This window comes from Sporobolomyces koalae (genome assembly GCF_050403365.1).
Source record: "Sporobolomyces koalae JCM15063 DNA, S_koalae_JCM15063T_v1_ctg1, whole genome shotgun sequence".
Taxonomy (NCBI): Eukaryota; Fungi; Basidiomycota; class Microbotryomycetes; order Sporidiobolales; family Sporidiobolaceae; genus Sporobolomyces; species Sporobolomyces koalae.
The window spans coordinates 1,064,754-1,088,886 of NW_027481770.1; the positions used below are offsets into that span (position 1 = coordinate 1,064,754).

Consider the following 24,133-nt stretch of genomic DNA (forward strand, 5'->3'; position numbering starts at 1 on the left):
CAGTAGCGGTGGCGAGAGCGACATCGACGACAGTAGCGAGAATGACGTGGAGGAAGGAAGAAAGGGTCGACACCGAGACAGGCGAAGATGAAATCTCAATGCCACAGTTTCTTGCAACAGCGTCACATTCCGCTGTCTCCGGATGCACATGAAATGATGCGAGACGAGTACTCTGCTTCATTATTGGTTTAGAAGCCGCTAGATCGAAGTCGACTATGCCTCCATTTTCTCCGCTTCTTCAGCAGCAACGACTGTATCGTCTCCGCCGTTCTGGGGTGGAGTCACGAGACTTTCGGCACTTGCGTTCGTTTCGAGCCGTCCCTCCATCTCCTTGGTCAAGCTCTTCTGGTTCGCCGCCGAAGTCCGACTCTTGAGGATCTCCCTCAGAGCCATAGTCGCATCTGCGAGTTCAACAAAAGCAGTCAGGACCTCTTGATGCCATTAGGGATGGTCGAGAAGAATCGACTTGCAAGTGGAACTTCCGAGTTCGAGCTCGACTTGCAAGTTCAGACTCTCGCCTTCGTTCAAGCCCGCCTTGTCGTCATACTCCTTGATGTCGAGTGCGGGTTTACCGAGGAGAACATCTTCGTCCGATTGAGCGAGATCTTGTTGGGAAGAAGTCGACACGAGTAACTTGTACGAGACGTGCGGAGGAAGGTGCAGAATTTTTCGATAAGTACCACCCTGGAGGACCGAAGGAGACCAGCCATAAGCACTCTTGCAACAGGGACAATATCGCTTGGAATGATGCGACTGACAAGAGAGTATTCTTTCTGTTTCCTCCACATCTTTTCGGGGTCGATGCCATCGTCTCGGATCACTTGCTTGTACATCTCTCCGAGCTTGCCTCCCGGATACGTCACTGCGAAGCCTGGCATCGGCAGCACGACATCGTAGATTGTATGCGATTTCGCGGCAATGTCTTCAGCAGTCAAAGGTCGGACTTTCGGGAGTGATGAAGTCGAAATGTAGTAGGCTTGTTGCGCGGCTGCTGACGAAGGATCTACGCACGACACATTTTACGTCAGTCATGATTTGTAGGATGAAGAGATCGTCAAGCACTAAAGGCAGCTTGCCATGCGATGCCGTGGCGACAGGCTCGGTCGTCTCTTCCTCGCCTTCCTTCTCGGAAGCCTCGGCACCTTTCTCAACGTAGACGAGGTCTCCTTCGACGGGTTCTTTCGCTCCAAAGAGCTTGACTCGCTCGGAAACCAGTCGGTTCCAAATGTAACTCTGCCACGCGTGAACGTACATCAAGCGCAAGTTTTTGGGGATCTGAAACAGCCGAGCACGTACGACGTCAGTTTGGTCATGAGACCTTATTCAGACCCGAGGAAGGACACTTACCGAGGAGAGAGCTCCGAGGTGGTCGTTTCCGTTCCCTCGCTTGTACGCCTCCATCACGCTTCGTTCCGCTGTACACCGTTTCGGCATCGCTCTCCTCGCCTCGTCGTGTTTGCCCTCTTTCCACAACCCTCTCGCCACGGCAATGTCCTGTTGTTCACCCTGCCTCTCGCTCAGGATCAGATCAACTGCAAATTCCCACTCTGAACGCAAGAGGGCAAGTCCGATCAAATGTGTCGGAATCGGAGCCGTGCCGAACCTCTGCATACCGTAGTAGTTCAAGAACCCGTGCGAGCGGAGGGAATCCATCGAGGTCTGAATAGTCGGAACCGATGTTGGGTCAATGTCCCTGTTTGAGCGATATATACCGTTAGCTTCCGAGAAAGCATCATTTGAGAAGAGCAAGGATGCGTACCTGAGGGTGACGACGAATCTGTTCCCCTTGAGTTGACCCAACTCGAACCCGTGCTCGGCGTACTCGGCATCTCCAATCCTCACGTTGCGATCAATCCATCCTTGCCGACCACCTTTCCCACCTCTGCCTCCACCTCCAGTGTTGCTTTGATTCCTCGCGACTTTCCAGACTTGCTCGAGAGTCAAGTTTTTCGTGCGCTTGAGGCTGACACGCTGGACCGTAACCGCACGCTTGTCTTTCGTGCCTGCGAGACCGAGCTCACGTGGCGTGACGTTGAAGAGTTTCGACAAGGTTTGGATCGCATCGTGAGACTCCTTGTTGAGCTTGTGCAGGGTGAAATGGATGTAAGGAGGCAGAGCGTCGAGTTTCTGTTTCTCGAGAGCTGCCGACGGTGGTGAAAGATCCTCTTGTGATTAACACGACCCGCAAGTCCAAGACTGTAATAAGAAGGAGAACGGCAAGTACCTCGGGCTTCTCTCAATTCTTGCTCGTCTGCACGATAGCTCGCACCCCTCTGCCCACGGTTGTTGCTCTTGACATTTCCCTTTGCCCACGTGACCTCGATCACGACGTCGCCAGTTGACAATTCTTTGTGGCAACTGAGGAGTTTGCCTTCGAACCAGGCACGAATCGACTGATGGAACTTGCCCCTCGAGTTCTTGTCCTCGATTGGAGAAGTCGTAAACACTGTTGGCGCTGGATTGGCATCTTTCGCGTTCGAGCCGGAAGGAGGTTGAGGTCGACCGACGAGCACAAACTGCTTGAACTGATCGAGCTTGTCGCTGGTCAAGAGAGGAGCGAAACTCTTCTCGATGTGTTCGTTCCACACGAGCGCGGGTTCCTCCTTCTCGGGCTCCTTGGTAGGTGCTACAGGTGCATCGGTTGCAGGCTTCTCGGATGCCTGCTTGGGAGGTTTCGGTTGACGCTCCTGAACTGGACCTTTGATGTCCTTCAATCGCACGACCTGACCGTCCAATCCGATTTCGTAGACCAAGAAGTCTGTGAAGCTACCGATTGTCCCCCACGTATGAGCTATCGTCTGCCACGAGAGGGAGAGAAGCGGGAACATTTTCTCACCGATGTTTGATGATTCCCGAAAACGCTGGGGAGGACTCATCGACAAACTCGGTGATCCCAACTTGAGGCTCCTCTGCAGCTTGCTTGCCGAGAGTTGGCTTGAGTACGGCGAAGAGTCCGGTCGGGCATTCGTTGAACAAGTGTTGATGAGACGGGAACAGCTCGGGAGCCTGTTCTGGTTCTTGCTCGAGCTTGGCACGCTTTGCAGGCGGGTCCTCGACGATCGGGTCTGACCGAGGGTGGACGGACATGATTTGTGACAAGTCCGGGTCGAGACACGTTATTTCTACGGGTAAACGTTCGAAACCCTCGGCGTTACTCTAACTTCCGCTCCTTTGCGTTTCAAGTCCTTTACCTACCTCGAGATGGCTATCAAGACTGTTCTCGTTACTGGTGCGTTGTGTTCGTGCGTGGCAATTGCCGCATGCCTCGGGTTCCCCAGGGCAGACGACGCCGCCCCACCCGCGGTTATCGCGAGCTGATTTCCTGAACGCATCCTCCCGCAGGCGCATCTGGCTTCCTGGCATCCTACGTGATTGCCGAGCTCCTCTCAAACGACTACACTGTCCACGGTACCATCCGCTCCCTCGCCAAGCAGGACCAGATCCGCGCGCAACACGCCGACGCCGACGGCCGCTTGAAACTGTTCGAGGTCAAGGATCTCGTGGTCGGCGATGGACTCGAGGCTGCCATGACCGGGTGTGACGCTGTCCTTCATACCGCTTCGCCGTGTGAGCTCTCGCATCCTGTCGCTACTCTCGCAAGCTCGGCCGCGGCATAACATATGCAGTCTCGGCTCACCCGCACTCGGCTCACTCTGCGTTCTCTTTTTGCTCGGAGACAGATCAACTGTCGGTGCAGGACCCTATCAAAGATTTCATCGAACCTGCCGTCGAAGGAACCCTCACCGTTCTCAAAACTGCGCATGTGAGTCCCCTTCCAAAATTCGAGCCCTTCGCTCGTGGTTCTGCCGTAACCGCTTCCTTGTTCCACCGCGTTAGGCCCTTGGGATCAAGCGCGTGGGGATCACGAGCTCGTTCGCAGCCGTGACCAACTTTGAAAAAGGTGGACCCTGGAGGGACTACACCTACACCGAGGCAGACTGGAACCCGGTCACGCTCGAACAAGCTACCGAACCGGGAAGACCCGGTGCTTTCGTCTACTCTGGTCAGTCTGCTCATCCCATTGTCGAACTTGCTGTCTCGAGCTATGATCTGATTTGATCGAAACAATTGGTAGCTTCGAAAACTTTCGCGGATCGTGCAGCGCATGACTTCGGCACTGCCCATCCCGACATGGTCATCACGACGCTCAACCCTCCCATGATCTACTCGAGCCCGAGACAGGCGATCACGTCCAAGGCAGAGGTCAACACGAGTTCGAACGCGATCTACTCGTTGATCAACGGCGAGAAGGACCGCGACGCCCCCTGGAACCGACTCCCGCTCTTCTGTTCGACCGAGGATGTCGCTCTTGCGCACAGGCGTGTGCTCGAAGTCGACGAGGACAAAGTTCGAGGCCGAAGGGTGAGACTTGCCTGACTGACTCCTTCTTCTTCAGCCTGACTTTGCTAATCTCTGCCATCCTGCTTGATTCGCCGATACAAGTTCCTCCTCTGTGGTGGTTCGTTCACTTGGGAAGACGTGAGTTCAAAATTAGGGGACTAGTGCTCCGACCCTCTTTGGCGTCTTAATCATCGTACTCGTGACCAATCATCTCTTTTAGGCAATTCGACACCTCGCGACGACCCGCCCTGAACTCAAACCTCGACTTCCGAAACTCACCCAACACGACCCAGACGCAGACAAGCCGATCGCAAAGCTCGACTGTACCCCGGCGCAACAAGTCCTCGGAATCACGCAATTCAAGGAGTGGAAAGAGATTCTTGAAAAGACGATCGATAGATTGGTCGAGATTGAACAGCAGTTCAAGTAAACATGTCGGGATCATATGACGAGATCGGTAACGGATACCGAGTCGTAGCAAGACAACAGTAGAAGAGATCCGAGCGTGTCCCGGAAAAAATGATCATATTTGCTTTCGCTTTTTATTTCTTTGATGTTTGTGCTATGGACGGCGAGGATTTCGGTCATGAGAGCAAAGAATTATTCATGATGTCCAAGTATTGCGTGACTAATCGAAAAAATAAATATGGCAGGATGACAGTTTCCCCGGCCGGAGAACGGCGCGACAACCCGCCGGCGGCTGTCACGGTCAAGCGGGCCGAAAACTGGCAACCATCTCTCGCATCCCAATCTATCAAACCTTTTCGGAATCCGTTCAACTCCTTGGACAGTCGCACTCGTATCATGGCAGCTATCGCATCGACCGGAGCGGCGTTCGCTGCAGCTCCACTACCACCTCAGACTTCATCATCGGATTCGACTCGTTCAGGATCTTCAACCTCGGTACAAACGACAGCACGTCTCGCAGACACCGGGGACAAGGTTGAACTCGACTCGGTCGAAGCGGCGGTCGAAGCGATCAAGAATGGAGAGTTTGTTGTCGTCGTCGATGACATGGATCGAGAGAACGAAGGTGACTTGATCTGTGCCGCCGAAAAGATCACGCAACAGATGATGGCATGGTTGATTCGACACTCTTCGTGAGCTCGACGCCCTGTCTCCTACTTGGCTGTGAGAGGCAGAATCGGAAGGAACTCATGGCCAGTTCGATCCAACTCGGATTACTAGGGGTTACGTCTGCATCTGTCTCGAGAAGGACAGGCTCGAACAGCTCGAAATCAAGATGATGGTCGACAAGAATCAGGATCTACACAAGACTGCTTACACGATCACGTGCGATTACGCTCATGGTACGCAACTCTTTGCCTCCTCCCTTCTCTACGACTCTGAGACTTCTTCAAGCTGACGCCTGGTTGATACGACTGTATAGGCACAACAACGGGAATCTCTGCTCACGACCGTGCGCTCACCGCGAGGAAATTGGCAGACCCGACCACGACCGCTTCCGATTTCAACCGTCCCGGTCACCTCGTACCACTGCGAGCGAACCCAGGAGGTGTACTCAAACGTCGAGGTCATACCGAAGCTTCCGTCGGCAAGTTTCTTGTCCTCTTCTACTATAACTATTCGATCGGGAGAAAACCCAGGAGACATGAAACGCTCATTCCGGTTCTAACTTGGGCAGACTTGTGCAAACTCGCCGGTCTGAGTCCAGCTGGGATCATTTGCGAATTGGTGAAACCCGACGATCCAAATGGAGACATGGCGAGACGAGACGATTGTTTCAAATTTGCTCAACAACATGGTCTCAAGATGATCAGCATTGAACAAATCGAACAACATCGAACACAAAACAGTCTATGAAGAAAAGGATGTGTCAAGAATCTTCCAGCTGTACTGTAGCAACAATTTTGATGCAGCGAACCCTCTTGTCTAATGCAAACACCTGAAGGAGACGAATTCTCTCTCTCAAATCATCTCTTTCACTTTTCCCGCCTCGAGTTCGATCCTGCGATTGAAAACGTCCGGGATCTCCTCTTCGAAATGACTGATTAGGATCACAGCCTGGTCCGGATCGAGTTCGTGGGCCAGGTAGTGTTGCGCGGCACGGATCGTCGGTTCGTCCATGCCTTGGAAGGGTTCGTCGAGCACGAGCAGTCGAGGTCGTTTGACGAGTGCTCGCAAGAGCAACACGAGTGCCTGTTCTCCTGGCGTCAGCGATGCAAATAGCCGGGAGAGGAACGATGGGGTCAGGAGAGGATGTTGGAATCGCTCGAGGAGCGTGTCGATCGCCTCGGCTTGTTCAGCGGTCGCTTTCCGATACGAATAGATCGATTCAAAGCCAGTCACAATCGCCTGGTCATCTCAGAAAGGTAAATTCTATCGCTCAATGTAGGGGCAATGTCTCCCTCTTTGGACGTACATCGTATACAGTGAGCCCTTGCTCTCCATGTCTCCGCGGAAACGCGTTAAAGATCTCGGGACTGACATGGCCGATATTTTGTTGGACTGTCAAACAGCGGGAAGAGGGTCAGTTTGTGGGCATCATTCAAACCTTGCAAAGAGGCCGGAAAACTCACTCGTCGCGGTCGCTTGTCGGTAGCGAGGTTTATCAAACAGCGTAACCTCTTGTGTGAACGACCGAGGATGATCTCCAAGGACAATTGACAACAGGGTACTCTTGCCCGAACCTGAACCGCAACGATGTTAGCACTTGTGCCTGGGAGAGAGCGAGAGAGCTGTAGGACGTCTGGCTCACCATTGTGACCCGCGAGTACCCACCTGTCGCCTTTCCTGATCGTCCAGTTGACGTCCTGCAGTACGACTCTGCCATGTGCTTGACCCTCGGAAGCGCCATACACGACATTCACGTTGCTCAATTCGACCAACGCGGTGCGACGATCTGTTCGAGGTGCGCAGTCCCGCACCCGGTCTCGATGCTGTCGCTTGCGTTCCTCGAGCGCTCGCCTCTCGTGCTCCCCAGTTTGCATCATCTCGCGTGCTGCAGCCGTCGCAAGGATCTCGGATCTCGTGCCAAACGTGATCGGATTCGAGCTGTTCTCGTTGGTCACATCGGCGAGAGCGATGTGCGTTACGAATTCGGGCAAAGCGTCCTGAGGCCGTAGCACGAGGAGGATGCGTGGAGACTGACGCGCGTGGAGAGTCGAGAGGAGCGTCACGAGGAGATCGCGACTGGCGACATCGAGCCCGGTGAACGGTTCCTCGAGGATGACGAGCTCGGGCTTGGCGACGAGGGCACGCAGGATTCTCGCTCTTCGCGTCTGTCCGTTGCTGAGCGTGATCAGAGGCAGGTTGAGCAACGGTCCGAGTCTGAGCAACTTGGCAGTTTCGATAATCTCGTCGATCGTCGCATCGGTCGTCTGATCGAGATGTTCGAGCAAGGTGAGCTTGTCCTCGTCCCGGATCGAGTAGTACCTTGCGGTGTAATCGTCAAACCCGCCGGTTGAACCCAAGCGGGTCTTGAAGCTGACGACTTGGATCAGGTCTTCGACGGTACGGTCACGGTCGCCCCCCTCTTGCGCTGGCCGCTGCACCCGCGGGAGTGTCGCGAGGATGGGATGCCCTGCGGCTCGAGTCGGACTGTACCGTGCACGATGCAGGATTGTCGACAACAAGTTGGCCCTGGTCGCTGACGAGGACGAACGCGACAGGACGGCCCAAGCGTCCGAGTCGCCGATGGTCAACGAGAGCCCTCTGAACCACGCTTGCGAGGGATCGTCAGACGGAACTCCAAAGGGATAGATGTCGGCCGCATTCGCTGCAAAGATTGCTGGACGCGACGAACACAGGCGCGAGCGAGAAGAGAAATGACGGCATGGTGGCAGACCCGCGGCACGAAGCAGCTGGGACCGACTAAGGGTCGGCAGCGAGCCTGAAAGTACGCTCGCCATCGTCGAACTGCAATGTGCACATCAGCCAACGAGCCTGTGCTAGCAGTGACACTATCTCGGGTGCAACGTACACTAGATTGTTGCTGAGTGTTCCAGAGACCTCGACTGACCCGAACGCGAACACTGCTGTCCGCTGTGGTGAACCAATCGCTTGATGCGAGAACCCTGCAGCGGACCGCTCCTGGCGGGTCGGATGGTGGTGCCGAAAGATGCACGCGCGCGCGGGTTGGAGACGTGCAGCGCGTCTTTCCGAGCGTTCACTTCGTGCCATCGCGCTCAAAGCAGCTGAATAGGCTTGCACACGACTGTCTCGATCCTTGACCAGCTGCTCCGACCGCCAAACGCGTGCCGACTCGCGTGACGCTCGATTCGAATCACTCGACAAAAGGATCCTCGATAGCTCACGCACCTCGCGCACTCGCTCCAATCTCGCGAGCGATGTCGCCCAGGTCTCGGTCACAGCTCAAAGGAGCGGGGACAGGTCCTTCGCGGATAGGCAGGCTCGCCAAATCGTGCCTGTCGCTGTACCTCCTCGCGGCCCTCTTCTACACCTTCTACCACCTCTTTGTCTTGCCTGCCGCGTCGTATGCATCTCGAGGCAGACTTGCACCGACAACCTCGCCCGCTGCGACTCAACGGATCAACCTCGCGCTAGACGACCGCGAACCGCTTGGCGGTGCAGGCACCTCGACCAAGAACCGACATGCCGCTCTCGAAACGGCCGGCGTGCGAGCGGCCGATGTCCGCAACGAGGACAATTCTGATCCAGTGTGGGCCGCCGCGGAAGCAGCCGAGAAGCGGGGCAAGAAGAACAAATCCAAGGACGCGGACACGTACAAACGGCCCGCCGTGCTCGTCGATGACGCCGAGTTGACCCATCGGAGGCTGCATGGATTCAAGGGCACCGAATGGAACAAGGACGAGCTGGTGTGGCACCACCCCGAAGCCGACATGGCCCACGCGGGATCTCGAGCGCAGGGCGCGGTCGGGCTGTACGAGTCGCGCGAAGGCAAGGATGCGGTTACGACGAGCGAGGACCACTTCCTGAGCCTGTCGTTCGCGTCGAGTCTCCAGCCGAGCAAAGTGATTCCGTACTACTACCGCGCAACCGACCCGGATCGCGTCGATTTCAACAAGCAGGACATTACGATCACGACCCTCGTCACCTCGAACCGGTTCACCGTGTTTGAACGCCTCGTCGAACGGTATCAAGGCCCAATCTCTGCTACCGTGCACGTGTCGGACGCGAGCGGTCACTCTGAACTGCTCCGCTCGCTCGACAAAATGTACACGTCCTCGCCCATGATGAAAAAGTACGTCGACATCCACCTCGTGTACGACTCGTTCGACCGCCAGTTCAACATGTGGAGGAACGTCGCCAAGTTTTTCGCTCGAACCGACGTGAGTTTGAGACCCGATTTGTTCCCCGACTCGACTCAATTCCGGCTGACTTTCGCGTTGCATGAGACTCGCAGTACGTCATGATGCTTGATGTCGACTTCTGGCTCTGCACCGACTTCCGTCAGCGCATGCTCGAATCGACCGAGATCATGGACCGTCTCAAGGGTGGACTCGCGGCGTTCGTCGTACCCGCATTCGAATTCCACAAGCAGAGCGATGGCGTCGACCCGTTGACATTCCCTTCGACAAAAGCTGTCAGTCTCTGTCTATTCGCGTTTTGAGTCCTGTCCTGCTGACGAGCTTGACACTGGGCACAGGAACTGCTGCAACTCGTGCAAGACGACAAGATTGGCATGTTTCACAAATCGTGGGCGCCCGGACACGGTAGCACAAATTACACGCGGTACTACGAAGCGCAACCGGGCGAAGTGTACCGCGCGTCGGGGTACACTCACTCGTACGAACCCTACGTTATCTTCAAGAAAGAAGGCACGCCTTGGTACGTCACTTTCCGAGTCTGGGCGCTTGCAAAACATGGACACTTGCTAACCCGAGATTCCTCACTCTATTGTCAGGTGTGACGAGCGATTTATCGGTTATGGAGGAAACAAGGCCGCGTGCCTGTTCGAACTGTACCTCTCGGGAGTGTCGTTCTACATCCTCCCCGACGACTTCTTGATCCACCAGTCGCACGCGTACGCCGAAAAGGCACGCAAGCACGAGCGCAAGTACAACCGCAAACTGTACACGGACTTTCGCGAAGAGCTGTGCTTCCGGTACCTCAACTCTTTCTTGGACGAGATCGAGACCCCTCGCGCCAAGGTGAGTCGGGCTTTGGGCTTCCCCTGCTCGAATTGGCACTGACTGGCTAAGGTTGGACGCTAGAACCTCGCAAACGAGTGCAAGAAGATCAAGGGATTCAGCACCACCGCGGCGAGGTTCATTGCGGCCGCGAAGGGAGGTGCGCCGCCGTCCTCTTCTCGTCCGACTCCACTTGATGCGTCCATGCCAGTTGGCGACACCCGACCTGAATCGGACGCACCGGCCGTTCCTCCCGCGCAATGACCTCGACGACTGTATTTTTCATCCCCCCCTCGATACCCCCTTTTGTTTTAGACAGCTCATTCTCTATCAGATCTATATACCCTCTCTCAAGCGTGCATGCTGTCCTCGTAGACGCTCGCAACGGTCTCGGGGCTAGGCTCGGCCACACTCTATTTCTCCCTAGCACTTTCTTCTCGTTTCGTTTGCCTTTTTCATGGTCCCGCGTCGCATGTTTGCATCTCAGCAGGAACCATTCTCGAGTCTCTATCGAATCGGGAGGCTTGCATCTTGGACCACTTCCTGCAGCATTCACCGCATATTTCGTTCACGTCTGCCTCTCGCAATTGTCTTGTTTTCTATTTTTCCTCGTCATCTCGGGTTGTTCTGCCCAGTCATACAGTGCTACGACAGGACGTTGCTCGGAAAGAGTGGCGAGTTGCGGTCGGTAGTACGGATTTACGGTGCAGAATATACGCGCGCTCGCCTCCCCAACATTTCGATCATTCCCCGCAGCGTCTTCGTCAAGTTCGACCCTCACTTCGAGTACACCCAGTAAACATACGCGTCAAGCTTCTCGACGAATTCTCATAGGCGCGACTACATCCCAACGCTCTCCGGCTGCCTCGTTCCGATCCCGATCGCCTTCGCCGCCAGAGACGGCAGCTCATCTCTCTCGCGTCCTCTCGCCCTCTCCGAGTGACATTTGTGCGCGATGGGGTGCGGTTCTTCGTCACTCAAATCGGGTTCAGATCCGATGACTGGGTCCAAGGAGGACAAGGAACGGTCGTACGCGATTGACAAGCAGATTGACGACGATGCGAAGAAACTGCGGAGGGAATGCAAGATCTTGCTCCTCGGTAACACCACACTCGCACTTTCCCGTTCACCGTCAAACTTGCAAACTAAACGGATTCATGACTCTGGAAAACTGCGACAGGTTCGGGAGAATCGGGCAAAAGTACGATCGTCAAGCAGATGAAACTCATCTATCAGAATGGCTACTCGCGCGACGAGATGATGCTATTCCGCCTCACAATCCACAAGAGTGAGTCTCTTTTGAGTCAGGGAACGCTTCATTGTCACGACATCGACTCACGAACGTGCTCGACCACCCACGATAGACATTATCGATTCAGCCCAGGGACTCGTGCTCGCCCTGAGACGCTTCCAGATGGAGCCTACAGAAGTGGTCAACCAGGTGAAGCGAGTCAATATAACCATGTAGAACTCGGAACTAATTCGGAATCGGATTTTGACAGGAATACGCCGAATCAATCATGGACTACCGCCTCGAAGCCGACACCTACTCGACCGCGAACCCCGCGTTCGCTGCAAACGGCGCGTTCGATGGAGGACTGTCCCCCGACTTTGTGCAGGCGGTTGACAGCCTCTGGCATGACCCGATCATCCCGAGCGTGCTCGATCGATCGAGCGAGTTCTACTTAATGGACTCGGCTCCGTAGTAAGCTCACGCCGGACAACTTGCGCGTTGCGTAGGGTCGCTCGCTCACCACCTCGACTCCTGCAGCTTCTTTGACGAGATCAAACGGATAGGCGCTGCGAACTACGTTCCAAGAGAGACGGACGTCTTGCACGCTCGAACGAAAACGACTGGCATCAGCGAAACCAAGTTCAAATCGGGCACGCTGAGCATACACATGTTCGACGTCGGTGGACAACGATCCGAGCGGAAAAAATGGATCCATTGCTTTGAGTCGGTCACCTCGATCATTTTTTGTGTCGCCCTGTCCGAGTACGATCAAGTGCTGCTCGAAGAATCGAGTCAGAATCGCATGAACGAATCGCTCGTCCTGTTCGAGAGCGTCATCAACTCGAGATGGTTCCTGGTACGTATTACCAACTCGCACTCTAACCAAGCCAAAAAGCCTTGCATGCTGACTTGACCGGGCATCGTTTTCCTTCAGCGAACCTCGATCATCCTGTTCCTGAACAAGATTGACTTGTTCAAGGCGAAACTACCGAAAGTGCCGCTAGAGCGCTATTTCCCAGAGTATACCGGAGGGTCCGACGTCAACAAGGGTGCCAAATTCATCCTGTGGCGATTCACACAGCTGAATCGAGCGAGACTGTCCATCTATCCACACCTGACACAAGCGACAGATACCTCGAATGTATGGCGCCCTCCGCTCTCCTAGCCTGTCGAGACCCGACTGACTGGTTCGCGCTCGTTCTTGTTTGTCGGAACAGATTCGACTCGTCTTTGCTGCCGTCAAGGAGACGATCCTGCAAAACGCCCTGCGGGATTCAGGCATCCTCTAAACAAATCGGAAACTTTGTCGATTTCCGATCCGCCCTCGATACCCCTCCGCCCCGACTTTCTCCATTCAGCCATTGAAAAAGGCACTTGTGTTCGCCGTTTCATATTCTCGACACTCGGGATCTTTCTTCGCCGATTGTCGGTCATTTCGCTCTCGATACACACTTTCTCATACTTTTAATCTATCCGCGGTCACCATCATCTCGCAGACTTCATTCTGCCTCTGCCACACCCTGTCTCATCACTAGATGAAGTTAGCGACGACTCGGAAAAACCCCCAACCCCTTGTATCTCTCGTGTCTCTCTCTCTCACCCGTCCATTTCCATCACCCTTCTGAGTCCTTCAGGTTCGACCTGGGCACGCTGTTCACGTCTCTTCTTTTTCTTTCCTTCTCTTAGATACCCCATTTTCCTTCGTTCCTCTCACCACTGTCTTCGAACTCTCTCGGTACTTGTTTTTCCGTTTTTTCTTTTCTGACTCGTCTGTTTTTCTTTTTTGTCTGTTGGTGTTCGAATCCTTATCTATGCCCTGGCTAGGGGTAGTGTCATTGTGCCTGGTGAAAAAGATCAAGCTTCATATCATGATTTTCCCCTTTCTCTTCCCTTCCAACTGCTTTCCGAGTTTCCGGCGCCGTCGAAAACTTCTCGTTTGTTCCTCTGCCTCGGGCTGACTTTGACTCTCTATTCCCGTCGATTACGGTGGGGGTCGGTTTTCTCATGCTGCCCCAAATTCGAAAGACGAGAGAGCTTTCGCACGGGTACATAAGAAGAATAGATTCTACAGGGTGATATCCTGGTGGTGTTACCTGCTCACTCATCTCTTGAGATAGACGATTCAGATTCTTGATCCGTCGCACGTGATAAAACGCCGGGCCTAGATTGCGAAAAGAAACCTTTGCGAGATTTCCAAGAACGTCAAGAGAGCAGGGAAAGAGTAGCAAACTGGGAACAGAAATATACGATAGACTTTGGAGAAAGAACGAAAAGGGAATTCAGAAGCGAGAAGGTCCATGATTGCGATATATGGGCAGAAGAAAAGCGAAGATAGAGAGAGAAAAGAGCAGGAGGACGAGAACGAGGGAACAGGTTGGAACGAGGGAAAGAGTCGAGACAAGGTTTACATACAAGCGGGAAAGGGAGGTATCGAGAACAGTTCCGAGGGAGAATGAGAGAGAAAGTTTGTGAGAGGGAAGGAAACCGGTCGATCAGGGTTTGGCCGGTGCAGTGAGTTTGCGCACGGCGACAGCCCATTCAGGAGCGCACTTCTTGGCATCCGTTCCAGCAACTTGACGAAGAACGTCAAGCCACAGCTTCTTCGCGTCGACGCTGTCGGCAAAGAAATCGATTCGACCTCCGTCCTTGAACGCGAGACGGAACGAGTTGTCCATTCTGCCGACGTCCTCGTCCTCGTCGTATGATGTCGTCATACGGCTGCCAGGCGTTGAGGGAGTGTGCGCGTTCAGATCCTCGATCGCAGCAACCGACGCAAGGTTGATTTCGACGTGCGACCGTTTCGTCACTTCGCTGTAAGGGACAAGAGTGTTGCCGCGCAGCTTGATGTTGCGTCTCCTCCAGACCTGCACAGGTACCGATGGGACTGTTAGCTCAATCGCGAGGAAATACAGTAGATACAAGCGGTGTCACGTACCGTGCAGTCGCCGCCGAGTTGGGTCAGAACTCCCTCGTGGGTGATCTTGGTCGCCCAGTCGGCACGGTCCAGACCCTCGGTCACTTCGTCCATCGACTTGGCCAGTGCTCCCTTCGGAACTCCAGGGACCGAAGGGACGAACAGCAAGTCGAGTGTGAGACTGCCTCCGCAGGATCTCGGACTCGCCGGTTCTTTCTTCGCAAACGGTACCACGATTCTCGCCTTTTTGAGACGGCACTTGGACACTTGATCGATGAAGCTGATCGACGCGGTCGCGAGCTTGCCGTCCGAAGCGAGGTAATCGTAGAAAGGGTCGGGCGTCGGCGGCGGTGCAGCGGGCCGTGTCGGGGTTGCCTTTTTCTTGGGCGAAGAGAAGATGCGGAACCCTCGCGAGGTTTTCGAAGGCGATAGGGGAGGCGACGGTGCAGGAACCGAAGGCATCGATGGAGGTCGACTTGAAACCGTGAAATGAATCGAGAACGCCAGGTTCTCCGAGCAGACCCTGTCACACTCCAGCGTCAGTCATTGTTCCTGCAGTGCAAAGTGGAGCATGGAGAAACACACAGCTCGAACTCCTTCTTGAGCGAGACTTTCGGCCCGAGCTCTCGGACTGCAGCTTCGACTCGCTGACGCCCGTTGTCGAGCGACGCGCTGATGCTGACCTTCTCACGGGGCATAGGCACACCCTCGAAAGTTACATCACGGACTAGAAAAGCAGAGAGTTTAGCTCGGGGCTGAAACAGAACATGTAAGGCAGAGCGGCACTCACGACAGACGAAGAGCTGGCCCGAATGCTCCCGGAGTCGTCGAGAGTTGACACTAACAGTCGAGCCAGAACGTTTCACATCGTGCTGCAAGCCAAAAGGTCTATGTCAGACGAGGGAGAACCGCCGGCAACATTGGAAGAGCCTGCTCACGACGTTCGAGGGTCGTTTCTTTCGCCAGGCACGACCCGGGTCGACATCGCCGGCTCTGTGCCCGTTGATGTCGCTGACCACGACAATCTGTTTCGATTCTCGCACGCGGTAGGTTCGCTGCGCCATGGAACAGGAAGTCAGCGAAAGCTTTGCTCAAAGGAAAGAGCGCGAGTTTTTACGTTGCGCGAGTTGTAGATATCGTCCAACGATTCAAGGACATTCGAGGCGAACGCAGCATCCGTCGCCTTCTTCTGGAAACCGAGCTCGGGCATCGTATGCATAACTTCCATCGGGGCCTGTGCGGAAATACGGGTCAAATCAGCAGGACACAAAAACATTGGGACGAGATAGACTCGTACCGATGCAGTTTCGGCGACGTCGGCATCTCCAGTCGATCTGCTCCTACGTCGTCGGGGTCTCGGTTCCGAAGCGCTCTTCATCATGTTGGTGGCGTGATCCCGAGATTCGTCGCCGCTGTGGTCTTTGGCAAGATCCGCGACTCCCAACAGGCTGTCCCCGCTCCTCCACTCGCTGCCTTCGCCACGCCCTTCCATACCTCGCTGAAGTCGATCGAGAGGAGAAGTCATCTCCTCGGCGACATCGGCGGTCAGAGGCGCTCCAACGCTAAGTCCGAGCTTGGTCCGTTGCGGAGCTGCTGCAATGGTCGGCAACATGCTCGAAGACAACGTTGCAGAGCGGGGCTTCGATGCCGGCTTCGCCTCGATCGCACGTGAGGGTGAAGACGATAGCAGCGCTGATGAAGCTGGTGCCGATTGCGTGTGGTCCATCTCGTGTGAAAAGGGGCCGACTGCTTCAACTTGCTGCGAGGGTTGAAGGGACAAATCGGGTGATGTGAGGGTCGGGAAAGCTCCGAACGCCGTAGGACTGCCGCCCAGCAGTGCTTGGTGAGCTTTCATACGCTCGTCGAGGCGGTCTCGACCGAGTCGAACCGTTCCTCCTCGGAGACTTCCGTTCACGCCAGATCCGTACCAAGAGATACTCGACGTCGTCGTGACGTCGCTGCCAATCAGGGAAGCTTTTCGCGAAAGGTGAGGCGAGGTTTCGCCGCCGTTTCCGAGTGAGAGCCGATCGAATGCTGACAGAATCGGAGAATCAGATGCTTGACGCGATGAAAACGATGGACGCGTTGGTGAAGATGCTGCGGTCGGGGTCAACTGATTCGGCGGAGGCGAGGTAGGCAGGGGAGTTCGACGAGGGCTGAGGGGCTGTGTGACTGCGATCGAGGCATGCTCAGTGTTCGGGCCAGTAACACGGCCGGCGCTCTCGTCGTCAAAACCGAGGAAAGGAGAAGTGCCAGGAATATCGGGAAGTGAGTACTGAGAGTCGGATTGTTGCATGCCCGAAGAGGAGGAAACGGCTCCGAGGTGAGGCAACTCGGCTGGAATTGGAGGCGCAGCTTGGATTGGCGCAGTTGGCGTCGGGGGTGAAGGCAGCTGAGGTCGCTGAGGGGATCCAGGAGCTCGGGCAGAATTCGAACTAATGGCAGATCGGCTCAGGAGGTACTGCTTGGCGGATCTGAGAACATCTTCCTCGTCGTCGTCGTACGATGAAGCCGAGTTGACCTCGCTTACAATATCGTCTGCAGGCGCACTTCTCAAGACCGTGCTCGCAGATGCTGGGCCAACACTGCGTGCCGAGTAGCCTCGGGGCTGATGTTTCGTCTGGTCATCGAACGATTCTTCCTGGATGAAATCGTCAATCTGCTCGATCATGTCGTCCATCGCGGAGCTCGTGGTCGATACAACCGACTCTTCTGCGTCTGATTCGTCAAATTCATGCACCTCGATGCTGCCGCCCTCCTGGAACGAGTACTCTTGCGGGTGGCTTTGGTACGGTCGGTGCGAGTGCAATGTATCGTCGTCGTCCTCGTAGTCGTCCGAGCTATCGTCGTGATTGTAGTATCTTCGGTCGTCTTCGCTGCCCGTGCTCGCATCGCTCATCATGCTGCGTCGCCTCTCTTCCTCGACCTCGAATTCGAGCACCTCTTCCGTCTCGGCCCAGGTGACAGTCTTGTTGCTCGGTTGCCTTCTCAGCGGTCGAGAAATCGTTTCCTCCCGCTCAGTCTCTTCCCCTTCGTCGCCATCTCCCTCCAGTCCCATCGGGCGGGGTCCCCTAATGCCACGGCGGAGGGGAGACAGAGCCGAGCCGTTCGGCGACATTGCGCCCGATTCGGCAGTAACATGGGTGCGAGGTGGCGTAGTCGGGATGTGCCCGCTCGCAATCACTCGGCGGTCGTGCGTTTGCGACCATTGCGATCCGGGACGCGCTCCGAGTCCAAGATCGAGCCCGCTCGCTTTCGAAGGCGGAGTCGGGAGAGTTGACTCGTGTTCGACGGGTTCGTCCGTCAGGTCGTGGTAACCGAATGGAGCCGATTCGTGCGAAAGTGCGCCGATCTCATAAGGCACTTGCTGGATCTCGGGTGACGGAATGGTCGGGGGTTGGGCAGGAGGTACGGGCGAGCGAGCTTGTCCATTCGTGAACGGAGATGACGAAACGAGACCTCCATTTTTGCGCAAAGCTGCGTAAGACGAGGATTGCCGCCGATTGAAATCCGCTTCGTCGAGTGAAGGTTGTGGTTTGACCGTTTTGGCTGCGCTCGAGAACGTGGGTCGAGTTGGCTTGAATGCTGCCGAGCTCTGAAGTGGGGATCCAAGCACGGGAGACGCGGAGGTCGCTGGTCGAAGGGACCGGAACGCGATCAAGGGCGATTGCGCAGGGCTTTTGGTTCCGCCAGCGAGCTCGTTGAGGTCAGAAGGGTTGCTGTTCTCCTTGACCGGTCCGCTTGTAGCGTGGTCGCCACTGGCTCGTCTCGAAGCGCTCGTTTTGCGCAGACTCTGGGGTTGCGGGATTCTCGATTCGGTGCTGCTCTTCGTTGGAGAGGACGGAGGAGACTTGATCCCGCCGAGCCTCGCAGTGAACGGCGAGTTGGACACGAGTCCTCCCGTCGACATGTGCTTGAATGAGCCCGAGTTGCGCCGCCGCGCGGTGATCGCCTCGACGCCCCCTTCAGCGCCAGACGGATGCAGAATCGTCGTAGTCGTACCTGGAGACTTGGGCGAGAATACAGGTGACATGACCGCCATCTCTAGGTCGCTGTCGGATGCGTAGAGGCAGGCCGGGGTAACTCGAACGGTTCCCGAGTTGTTTTTCCTGGCACTGGCGACACCGTGTGAGCCTCGCTTCGCTGTCTTGCTGTAGCAACACGCACCAGTAGTCTTCTTGAGGCTGACAGGGGTGATTCAACGAGCGGGATGCGTGGGAGACAGCGAGAGTTGGGTCGAACCGATCGAGGTGAGTCGTTGCGGGTTCATTCAACATACGACGCGTTTTATTCCCTCTTTTTTTCCTTTCGCTCAGCATGTCTCTGTGTATTGGCTAGCTAGCAGGATCTTGTTACAACAGCAGTGAGAACAGAAGAGTCTGAGCGAGTCGAGGGTATAATCGAGCGGAACAAAGGCTATGGGTTATGACGCCAATGAAAAAGATCATGCGTCGTCCGAGTGCTCGCCGTACACTTTGACCGGGAGTCGTGGTCGCTCGGCAGACCCATTCGCCGCCACAGGCTCCTCGTCCGGTCCGAGAGCGACTTCCTTGTATCCTTCCCAGCCTCGCTCCTCCCATCGCTTCTTCCGCTCCGCAAGCCTGCGCAAAAATCATTTCGATCAGTGTGTGACCCGGCAGCGTAATCGAGGGATTGATCTACTCACAATTCTCGGGCCCAGCCCTTGACAACCGGATGCAGAACGCGAGGAATCGTCGTCTCGAAGAATTCTTGGAGCGTCTGGCATCCTTGCGCTGTTGCGATGCCAGGGTTCAGCGCTGACCATCGAAGAACGAGCGTGACAAAGATCTACTCACAGTTCTCGTACTCGACGGCTTGGATACACAGTTCGAGCAGGTCGAGATCCTTGACAAACTTTGATTCGGGAGTCTTGCGGTCTTCGTATTCGTCCCATAGTTCCTTGATCCTCATGCTCGGAATTGAAGGGTGACCAAGCAGGCCTTGGTAGCGTTCCATCGCTTTCTGTAGAGCATCGATTCGGTCATGGTCAGTCTCATTCGAACAAGATCTGAATCTGAGACCGCTTACCGTTTCGAGAGACAGTTTCGTTTCTTTCGAGACGCCCGAAGCGTGTTCTGGAGTGATATCGCCGACGTCTGCCTCGGCCATGTCGTGCACGATCGATAGCATTACGCACCTACGCAAGCGAGACATTAGCTGATGCTTGCGAGGAGGATGGCGCAACAGAACTCACTTTGACACGTCGAGTTGGCCGATCTCGGGGAACGCCAGACACATCATGGCCATTCTGTGCGTGGTCGCAAGGATTCAGTAGCTGCGGTGCCGAATGTAGGGACGCAGGCTTTTTACCGGTACATGTGATCAGCGATCGACTCTGGCTTGTCGATGCCCTGATTGACCCATCCAGTACGTTTGTTGGTCTATCGGGTCGTTTATGCTCAGCTGAGGAGACTCTCGACAGCCTGTCAGATGCGAGATCGATCTCACCTTGAGTCGCTCGAGCGTGTGAAAGAAGCCGAGGATTCCAGACTGGCAGTCCTGAGGTACTGGCGGGGCAGCAGGAGTACCCTGAGTCGGCGAGTGCAACGGAGCGGAAACCATGCTGACAATGGTGGGATGACGATAAGGTCACGCTTGCGGTGGACGAACCGAATTTGAATCATTCAACATGTCCAATTCTTGAAGCATCGCACTGTGACAGCCACACTCTAGATTCTGTATGACATCAAAGGCGCTAAGGCGATATCGAAGTACTCCCTCCCTTCGTTCTAAGAGCTCGTTAAAAAAGAACGATAAGTCCGAGGCACTAGGCAATTATGTCGATGCGACAACAGTACCCAAGATATCAGTTCTAGGGTCGTCTCGGATCTGAACCCCAATCAGTAAATGCGAACAAGAAAGATCAGAGATCGACATTGGCGGAGATTGCTAGGCTTGCGCTTGCAGGCTCTGAGGAATTGGAAGTCTGGTTTGCTCCCACTCCAGCACGGGTCAACTCGGAGCTTTTCCATACCGCCACGACGGGGATCCGCTATCCGCTTCCTGGAACTCCGTTCGTGGAACTCGGCGGAAGTTTCTGAAGTACTCACGACATTCCTCGTCGATTGAATGGTCTGAGCGTGGACTTTCCTGTTTCTTGTCGAAATGCAGAACGACAGTCCCCGCTCAGCGGTGCTCCCTGCAGCCAGAGCTGTCTCTGGCGTATTCGCAGTCAGACCATGGTTATGGACGGGCATTTGCTCTGCAGAACAAATTGATTTTGAGGGGAATGAATGACATCGCGCTTGGCCTCCGTAACACACGCCTCGCTCTTGCCTAGCTCGGCCGCAATGAGCTTCACGAGGTTCAGATGTGCACATTTACCAGGAGAATGCTGGAGAGGCTCCTGGTCTTTTCCAACCCTGGCTGGTCGGTCAAAGCTCTGCTGGCCCTTCGCGCTCTTGAAACCATCTCGACGCACTAATCAACCTGACTCGATTCGCCCCATGGATTAGTGTGTGTTGCCAGGGTTACAGCCTGGAGAATTGCCGGATGGAGTACTGCTTGCGAAAGGCGGTCATGGCGCATAGCAACCCACAGGCCAAGACGACGGAACCGGAGATCACTGCAGCCAATCACCTACAAACTTCTCTATGTAAGATCCACTTTAACATGCCACGAGAGCAGTGCGTCCTGAAACCACTGAACTATTCCCCGGGAAGCTGCCGCCATCCTACCCAAACCACAAACTTGGGATCGGCCAAGTCCCCAGCCGCACGTTGCTCATCTAAAGATTCCCAACCGAGTCTCGTCACTTGCCATCCACCTTGCCGTCCTTCCTCCAGCCAACATCTGAGAAAAGTCTCGAGCGCCTCACTGTCACGCAATTCGCTGGCGACAACGACGACCGTCTCAGATCCCGAATTTCGCAAGATCGTATGCGCCAGCGGACTGGCGAGAGCAGGGTTGTATATGCAATCAACGGCGAGGATCAAATCGGGGAACGATCCTGGTTGTCTCGACTTTCGAGGTTGCGTTCGATCAGCGAGGTAGTCTCGAGATTCTGCGAGCCAATCTAGCTCGACGATCGAGTAAGGATGTGCTGGACTGTCGCCGATCTCGGATTCCGAGATTGAATTTCCTCGCAGGTTCCGGAGAATCAGGGGAAGATTGTCAAGCTGATCCGAGAAAGTCCACTTGAACGCGGATTCTGTCGGATGTGTCGAGGGAGTAAAGGGTGCAAATATGGATCGTAAAGCGAGGCCGAGGAAACCTGTGCCCGACCCGAGTTCCAGAATCGACGATGTCGAGAGGTTGGGTAGCAGGCAAGGGACTTCCGGAGACGGGAAATGATGCAGAGTCAGGATGTATTCGGCGAGATGCAGGCTGTTAAGATATGAAGAAGACACTGAGTGTCTTTCGATATAAAATTGACCCAAAGGCCAAACAATCAATGAAAACCCACCTCAACCGCCATAGAACAGAACCTGAATAATAGCACGTGTCAATTCCGCTTGAGAACGGGCATCATATCGAGCCAACTGACCGGTATCGCCTTTTCTGTTGCGTAATGCTGCAAGGCTCTGCCGCAATTCGACGTTTACTTCGAGGGTCTCTTTCTCTTTCCCTTTCCCTTTCTTGAATTTTCTGCTCTTCATGACCGTGTCGGCTTGTCCAGAACCCGACCAAGGATTATTGACGCTAAGATTCACGGCGAGGACGTCGCCTTGATCGGAATGATAACCCAACTCTGCTGCGCCTCGTCCCGTCGCGGCGGACTCGGATGTCGCACGCTGCTGCTTGTTGGTATAGAGTAGGAAGATCTGAGCATCGACTAACGTCAGATTCGTGCAACGTCCACAAGTCGACCTGGAACATACTTCTTCGTCGGCATCCTCGACGAGGACAGAGCCGCTGGGCAGATGCACAGAGGGCGGTGCATTGATCATATGGAGCGCCAACGACCAGGGCTCCGATTCAAGCTGGCAGATAGCAGTCGCAAGTTGAGCGATATCCACGCGCAACCGGCGGCCGGTACGCGGAGCTCAACCAGGATCCGTTGCTCGAGCTGGGCAAAGAGATCAGTCTCGCCCTTTCTTTACGCCGCAAATAATTTCGCCGAATGAATCGGGCAAAGCGTGATGTACATCTGCCACCTCGGAGCAATTACGATATTTACCCCTGTCTTTCGGAACGACACTCAAAGAAAAGAGTAGATCGCGACTTTGGCCGTCATCCGAACACCACTCGAATGCAACCAAAAAAGTCTTACAACACCTTGTCACACAAGCATAATCGCAGATACCTTGGACCGAAATCCGGTCCTTTTGGATTATTTCCCCGAGCGCTTCCTGACACTATAGCAGGCGTAGTTTTGATCCCCACAGCCGAGAACTGCAAGAGGACTGTCGCTCTAGTTGAATGCAGTCTTCCACAGGTCCTTGCCCACGATGGACTCGATTCCGCCTTCAACGCCTTGACCTCCTGCCTCGAGCAGTTCGCACACCCATTCCTTGACGGCCTCTGTCGAGTGTCCTGCACACCTTGCGACTCCTCCTCCTCTCTCGAGTGGCGAATAGCTCCACAAGAGCGAATACGGTCTCGACTGGTGGTACTGGGTGAGTTGCGTGAACGTGTTCGAGATGTGCGACTGCAAGTACGAGGTTCGAGGCCCGTACAGGAAGAGGGATGCGTAGCACGAGTAGGGTTCGACTCGATGTCGATAAGTCGTGTCGAGTCGTCGTCGTGGTCGAACAGGCTCATCGAGTTGCTGCGTCGGGTTCGCGTCTTGTTCGTCCTGCAGGAGCAGGACATCTTTCGCGACGCGCTGTCCAGCGATCCATACCTCGTTCTCACTGCGATACTTCTCGAATTCCCATGCTTCTCCATCTTCCTGGTCGCGCGTCTTGGCTTTGATCCCCATTCGACCCGAAGTGAACCAATCGAGCAGGATGACCGAAGCAGTCTCGTCCTCGAGATGAACGACTTGCTTCTGCTCGTACAGAGCTCGCGAGAAACAGGTGACGGGGGAAGGGAGCAGGACGAGGAACGAAGCGGGAGAGACGGCGATCCGATACTGTTGGATCGTGGGCGGCGCAGTTCCCATTCGCGCCGCTTTGTTCGTGTCACTCAAGTACTGCCCGAGCCTCGTCTTGAACACCTTGGTCGAACCTGACCGCGTTGTCGGATTATAAGTGATTTAAACCCCACTCTTTCCCGTTCATCGGATAGTGGTTCTTATCTGCGAGACTACTGACCCTGCGTGAAGAGGACGAGCGTGCTCCCTTTGTCGACCCTGCTCTTGACCCGGACTCGATCTCCTGCGACGAGCCCACCTCCGTAGCCGACGACCCATACGACTTGAACTGAACCGAACCTGCGATCAGGCGCGAGGAACTTGAGCGGGTAGCTGAATTGAAGTTCCGAGAGCGTCGCACGTCCCGAGCGATCCAACGAGCAGTGGATCAGACCATCGCCAGGCGACAGCCGACCGTTCATCCAAATTGGCGCAAGAGAGATAAGGAGACATCCCATTCGGATAACGCTCGATCACTTTCGACGATACCGTAACCAACAGTATCAAGGATCAGCCTCGTTACATACAACAGT

General features: G+C 55.1%; 10 protein-coding genes across 10 annotated transcripts; 4 read left to right on the forward strand and 6 right to left on the reverse strand.

The window, feature by feature from the left end:
• Positions 1–213: 213 nt before the first annotated feature.
• PUS7 (pseudouridine synthase PUS7) lies at positions 214–3,087 on the reverse strand (the record flags this gene model as incomplete). Its single annotated transcript, XM_076675479.1, has 8 exons — positions 214–401; positions 471–684; positions 759–1,003; positions 1,143–1,275; positions 1,348–1,693; positions 1,760–2,141; positions 2,225–2,766; positions 2,837–3,087. 8 exons carry the CDS (start codon positions 3,085–3,087, stop codon positions 214–216), a joined length of 2,301 nt encoding a protein of 766 aa, XP_076537563.1.
• Positions 3,088–3,201: 114 nt separating this feature from the next.
• On the forward strand, positions 3,202–4,771 carry JCM15063_003559 (uncharacterized protein; the record flags this gene model as incomplete). The annotated part of the gene is made up of 7 exons (XM_076675480.1): positions 3,202–3,229; positions 3,343–3,567; positions 3,681–3,763; positions 3,838–4,003; positions 4,076–4,362; positions 4,444–4,479; positions 4,562–4,771. The coding sequence occupies 7 exons, from the start codon at positions 3,202–3,204 to the stop codon at positions 4,769–4,771; spliced, it is 1,035 nt and encodes a 344-aa protein (XP_076537564.1).
• Positions 4,772–5,145: 374 nt separating this feature from the next.
• Positions 5,146–6,165, forward strand: RIB3 (3,4-dihydroxy-2-butanone-4-phosphate synthase RIB3; the record flags this gene model as incomplete). The annotated part of the gene is made up of 4 exons (XM_076675481.1): positions 5,146–5,441; positions 5,530–5,651; positions 5,732–5,896; positions 5,987–6,165. The coding sequence occupies 4 exons, from the start codon at positions 5,146–5,148 to the stop codon at positions 6,163–6,165; spliced, it is 762 nt and encodes a 253-aa protein (XP_076537565.1).
• A 105-nt stretch (positions 6,166–6,270) lies between these two features.
• Positions 6,271–8,213, reverse strand: JCM15063_003561 (uncharacterized protein; the record flags this gene model as incomplete). Its single annotated transcript, XM_076675482.1, has 4 exons — positions 6,271–6,657; positions 6,725–6,810; positions 6,882–6,992; positions 7,061–8,213. 4 exons carry the CDS (start codon positions 8,211–8,213, stop codon positions 6,271–6,273), a joined length of 1,737 nt encoding a protein of 578 aa, XP_076537566.1.
• A 438-nt stretch (positions 8,214–8,651) lies between these two features.
• Positions 8,652–10,679, forward strand: JCM15063_003562 (glycosyltransferase family 49 protein; the record flags this gene model as incomplete). Its single annotated transcript, XM_076675483.1, has 5 exons — positions 8,652–9,614; positions 9,689–9,868; positions 9,932–10,113; positions 10,190–10,436; positions 10,500–10,679. 5 exons carry the CDS (start codon positions 8,652–8,654, stop codon positions 10,677–10,679), a joined length of 1,752 nt encoding a protein of 583 aa, XP_076537567.1.
• Positions 10,680–11,370: 691 nt separating this feature from the next.
• Positions 11,371–12,938, forward strand: JCM15063_003563 (guanine nucleotide-binding protein subunit alpha; the record flags this gene model as incomplete). Its single annotated transcript, XM_076675484.1, has 7 exons — positions 11,371–11,515; positions 11,596–11,703; positions 11,780–11,856; positions 11,918–12,120; positions 12,187–12,505; positions 12,584–12,790; positions 12,867–12,938. 7 exons carry the CDS (start codon positions 11,371–11,373, stop codon positions 12,936–12,938), a joined length of 1,131 nt encoding a protein of 376 aa, XP_076537568.1.
• Positions 12,939–14,141: 1,203 nt separating this feature from the next.
• Positions 14,142–18,605, reverse strand: JCM15063_003564 (uncharacterized protein; the record flags this gene model as incomplete). The annotated part of the gene is made up of 7 exons (XM_076675485.1): positions 14,142–14,513; positions 14,585–15,086; positions 15,149–15,290; positions 15,354–15,435; positions 15,502–15,618; positions 15,681–15,797; positions 15,861–18,605. The coding sequence occupies 7 exons, from the start codon at positions 18,603–18,605 to the stop codon at positions 14,142–14,144; spliced, it is 4,077 nt and encodes a 1,358-aa protein (XP_076537569.1).
• A 402-nt stretch (positions 18,606–19,007) lies between these two features.
• JCM15063_003565 (HD domain-containing protein) lies at positions 19,008–20,146 on the reverse strand (the record flags this gene model as incomplete). The annotated part of the gene is made up of 7 exons (XM_076675486.1): positions 19,008–19,164; positions 19,230–19,317; positions 19,381–19,546; positions 19,613–19,721; positions 19,779–19,832; positions 19,895–19,965; positions 20,033–20,146. The coding sequence occupies 7 exons, from the start codon at positions 20,144–20,146 to the stop codon at positions 19,008–19,010; spliced, it is 759 nt and encodes a 252-aa protein (XP_076537570.1).
• A 1,085-nt stretch (positions 20,147–21,231) lies between these two features.
• Positions 21,232–22,473, reverse strand: JCM15063_003566 (uncharacterized protein; the record flags this gene model as incomplete). The annotated part of the gene is made up of 4 exons (XM_076675487.1): positions 21,232–21,910; positions 21,990–22,011; positions 22,071–22,347; positions 22,405–22,473. 4 exons carry the CDS (start codon positions 22,471–22,473, stop codon positions 21,232–21,234), a joined length of 1,047 nt encoding a protein of 348 aa, XP_076537571.1.
• A 464-nt stretch (positions 22,474–22,937) lies between these two features.
• JCM15063_003567 (urease accessory protein UreD) lies at positions 22,938–24,022 on the reverse strand (the record flags this gene model as incomplete). Its single annotated transcript, XM_076675488.1, has 2 exons — positions 22,938–23,695; positions 23,782–24,022. 2 exons carry the CDS (start codon positions 24,020–24,022, stop codon positions 22,938–22,940), a joined length of 999 nt encoding a protein of 332 aa, XP_076537572.1.
• Between the last annotated feature and the right edge of the window lie 111 nt (positions 24,023–24,133).